At 48.9% G+C, this 4,269-nt stretch overlaps 1 protein-coding gene across 1 annotated transcript in view; it reads right to left on the reverse strand.

The window, feature by feature from the left end:
- Positions 1-4,269, reverse strand: part of LACTBL1 (lactamase, beta-like 1) — a 15,703-nt gene that overhangs the window by 6,651 nt on the left and 4,783 nt on the right. Inside the window, exons 4-5 of the mRNA XM_008573159.1 lie at positions 2,371-2,528; positions 1,117-1,355 (exon numbers count right to left, since the gene is read on the reverse strand). Coding sequence (XP_008571381.1) covers positions 1,117-1,355; positions 2,371-2,528 — 397 coding nt within the window. The remainder of the gene's footprint in view (positions 1-1,116; positions 1,356-2,370; positions 2,529-4,269) is intronic.

Here is a 4,269-nt window from a genome sequence, read left to right on the forward strand (position 1 = left end):
TCCCCTATGGATGGACATTTAGTTTGCTTCAGTCTTTTGCTATTACAAGCAGTGCTGTAGTGAGTAACTGTATACATACCTCATACCATATATGAGTACATCTGTAAGAGAATTTCCTAGAAGTGGGATTGCTGAGTCAAAGAGTATATACTTCCCCTATGGATGGACATTTAGTTTGCTTCAGTCTTTTGCTATTACAAGCAGTGCTGTAGTTAGTAACTGTATACATACCTCATACCATATATGAGTACATCTGTAAGAGAATTTCCTAGAAGTGGGATTGCTGAGTCAAAGAGTACATACTTTTTTTTTTTCCCAAAGATGACCAGTAAGGGGATCTTAACCCTTGACTTGGTGTTGTCAGCACCACGCTCTCTGAAGTGAGCAAACCGGCCATCCCTTTATAGGGATCCGAACCCGTGGCCTTGGTGTTGTCAGCACCACACTCTCCCAAGGGAGCCACGGGCTGGCCCAACATTTTAAATTTTGATAGATATTGCCAGTTGCCCTCCAAACAGGTTGAACCAATTGAAATTCCCACCATTAACGTATAGGGGGACCTCACCAACTCAGTGCATCCATCCTTTTGATCTGTGCAAATCTGATAGGGGAAAATGTGTCTCAGTGTAGTTTCAATTTGCATTTATCTTGCTATAAATGAAGTTGTGCATCTCTTAAGTATTTTAATATTATTAAGAGACTTTTCTGCGAACTGTCAATTATGTTGCTATCCTTTATCCATTTTTCTGTTGGGTTCTTGGTCTTTGTTTTGGTTTATAGGTGATCTTTATATATTAAGGAAGATTACATCTTCATTGTAGAATTGTCTGCAAATATTGACTGTTGACTTGCTCTTGACCTAATAAGCAGATTTTGACCTGTCAACTTGATTTTAACCTGCCGACTGACCTTGATTTGTCTACTCGATCTAAATTTCCAGGCTTCGCCTCAGCTTTTCCCTCCTGAGATGTTTCTACCACGCAAGCTGTGAGGAGGAGGTATGGCCAGTTCAGAAAGCAAAGCAGAGTGGGCTCAGCCCAGCTGGATGAGAACCTGTTCCCCAGTTCCCCACCTGAAATGATTTGGGTCAGTCTGGGTAAGTTCTGAGACTCTCACCTGACAGCTGGCTGGCCATCCTTCGGAGGGTGACAGGTGAAGGCCTTGGGGCTGGGCGCTCCTCCAACAGCCCATCCATCAGGCCCCGTTGTTCGGGGGCCGATGCCATGCCCAGTGGGTTGTTAATGCTGAAGGTGCTGGCATACCTCTCCAGAGGGTCGTCTAGGGAAGCTACAGTGCCCTCCTCCCACAGGCGGTACAGCATGAGGACTGGAAAGATCTTGGAGATGCTGGAGATCCTGGAAAATGATGGGGACACAAGGGTACAGAGGGCAACCTATTGGCCCCACAACCCACTTCCTACCCTTTACCCACAGCCTCCAAATTTCTAGTATTCTAGAAAAGCACTGAACTCACCCGTATTCAATGCCTCAGACAGAAATTCACCAGCCCCAGTGGAACTACCTTTGGGATGCTTGTGAACATACCAGAAGCAGTGGGTCTGGTGTGGGATGGATATTCTTGAGGACCTACCCTGTGCCAGGCCCCTTACCAGGCACTTCCCATTCTGGGACAGACCTGGGTTTAGATGGCACCTCTGCCTCTTACTAGCTGTGTGGCCTTGGGCAAGTTGCTAGACCTTTCTGAGATTCAGTTTCATTGTGTGCTTCACAGGTTGCAAAAAGGATTGAATGAGATTGTGCATATAAAGTGCTTGTCGACATGCCTGGCAGGTAGTAAATGTTTGATAAGTGATAGCAAATATAATTGTTGGCCCCATACCTGGCACAGAGCAGGTGTAGCATGAATGCTAATCCCCTCTGGAGCCCTGTAATCCCCACAGCATCCCTGGGAATGACTGTGTTACTTGCATTGTGAGCTTTGAGAATCCTGCAGGTAGCACCCAGGAGGGGAGACTCTGGGTGTGCAGCTGAATGTCCAAGCTGCTTCCATCTGGGCCACTGCTGCCAACTGAAAAGGACCTGGGGTGAGGGTCCAGGAACTGATTATGGTTTCTTTGTGGCACACAGCGGGGTGGGGGGGAGGACACAAGGAAGCCTTTTCTAGTTAGAGGCTAAGGGCTCTTCAGAAGGGATTCCTTACTGACCTATTACCCCTGTGGTGTGACATGGGGTACTCACTGGTCTTCTCTGGACCTTAGCCTCCTCTTCTATAAAACTGTCAGGACTTAATAATGGTCCCTGGCAGCTTGGACCCCCAGCCATGATTCTGTTGAGTCTCGCTACCTCCTAGGTCCCCTTGCCCTCCCATCCCTTGCCCCCTCCACAGGACCCTGGAGGTCACCTGGCTGACCTGTACATGGTGTACTCATTGGGGGTCCCAGAAGCTGGGTCTGAACCATTCTTCTTCCCGAAGTTCCCAGTCCAGAGCACAGTGTCATTGTGGATGACAACTGCAGACATGGCAGCCAGGCCTGGGGCAGACATTGCCTGGCGCAGGCCCCTGTCTACCTGGGGGGGAAAGAACGGGAAGCTCAGAGCCTGGGTGCTGTAGCCAGCCCCTCCCCCGCCCACACCCCCACCAAGTCGTTCTGCACACCGCCCATTCCCACAGCCACACCCTGCACGCAGACCCCCATGAGCCTCCAGACCACGGGTTCCCAAACCATGCCCTGTGGGGTGGAGCTCCCACCCCGGCTTCAATCAGAGCATTTCCCCTTGAATCTGTTCTAGATGTAGGGCTTCCTCAAAAGATTTTTGCTCACACATTTCCGTAGCAAAATGAATAAGAAGAGAGGGGTTAAAACCACTGATTTAGTCCAACCCTTGTCTGATGCCCTAGAAAACCTCCAGTAGGCTTAGTCCGATACCCTAGTGTTGCAAATTCACTAGAGAGGGCACCTCAGCCCTCTTTTAACATGTGTTGAAAATACCTCATTATTTTCAAAATATCTCATTACTTTCAATGATGATGTATAATAATGATGATAACTAACATTCATTGAACATTTAGAATGTGCCAAGCATAGCATAAAGTAAGTTTTATGCATTGTCTCATTTAATCCTCGCAATAAGTCAGTGCTAATTTCTCCCCATTTAATAGATGAGAAAATTGAGTCTATGAGATATGAAGTGACTTGCCTAAGTGGCTAATGGCTGGCGGAGTCCAGATGAGAACCCTGTGCTAACTCCAGCCCCAGTTCTTAATTAACTGCCAGACCACCTGCCGAGTGATTTTACATTATACTGGCTGAGCTCTGTCTACTTGTGGTTTCCCCCCCCTGCACTAACTTTGCCTCCCTGAGCCTCAGTTTCCTCCTCTAGAGATAGGGATTCACAAGGAATGCATATAAGATGTTAGCACAGTGCCTGGCACATACAAGGTGCTCAACAGAAGGCAGCTATGGTTATTATTGTTGCTATTTTTAAAAATTAGTGTGACTCCTGGAAGCCACATAGCCCGCTCTGCTCCTGCGCCTTCACGAAAGTCCTGCTGGTATCTGCAGACAGTGATGGTGTCTCTGCAGAGGCCCCACCTTCTCTTCTGTGGCCGCCTCACCCCCCTCCCTTCCCGTGTTCCACAGATGACAGTTTCAAGTCCCCCACCATGCTCTGCTCATACACTTTGATCATGTTTCACTTGTCTCTGTGTCTCCCAAGATGAGGGACCCAAGTGGGTGGGGTCTGACTGGCACAGACTAGAGCTAGCTGACACCTCCCTCTAGTGTTTCGCCATCTTTCCCCACCTCCCACCCATGGCCTCTCAGTCCTCTGCATGTGCCGTGCACTCACTCTGCTGCCTCTGGGCCTTTGCACGTGCTGTTCCCTCTGCCTGGGGCACACTCCTCTATTCCCCAAGCACCCTCACCGCACACACACATCATCTGGGTATCTCCCACTTGCTCACATCTCAGCTTAGACACTGCTTCCTTCAGAAGCCTTCCCTGACCCCAGGACCAGCTCCTCTGTGCCTCCACATCCCCTAAACCTTCCTTTCCTCACTCTTGCCTGTGCATTATTAATGTTTGGCATCTTGACTGTTTCCCTCACTCCTTAGACACTGCTTCCTTCAGAAGCCTTCCCTGACCCCAGGACCAGCTCCTCTGTGCCTCCACGTCCCCTAAACCTTCCTTTCCTCACACTTGCCTGTGCATTATTAATGTTTGGCATCTTGACTGTTTCCCTCACTCTCAGACTAGTATCTTCTTCCTGCCATATCTCTAGTGCCTAGCACAGAGTAGGTGCTCAAGAA

The sequence above is a fragment of the Galeopterus variegatus genome, unplaced genomic scaffold (assembly GCF_000696425.1).
Source record: "Galeopterus variegatus unplaced genomic scaffold, G_variegatus-3.0.2 Scaffold50, whole genome shotgun sequence".
NCBI classification, from domain to species: Eukaryota; Metazoa; Chordata; class Mammalia; order Dermoptera; family Cynocephalidae; genus Galeopterus; species Galeopterus variegatus.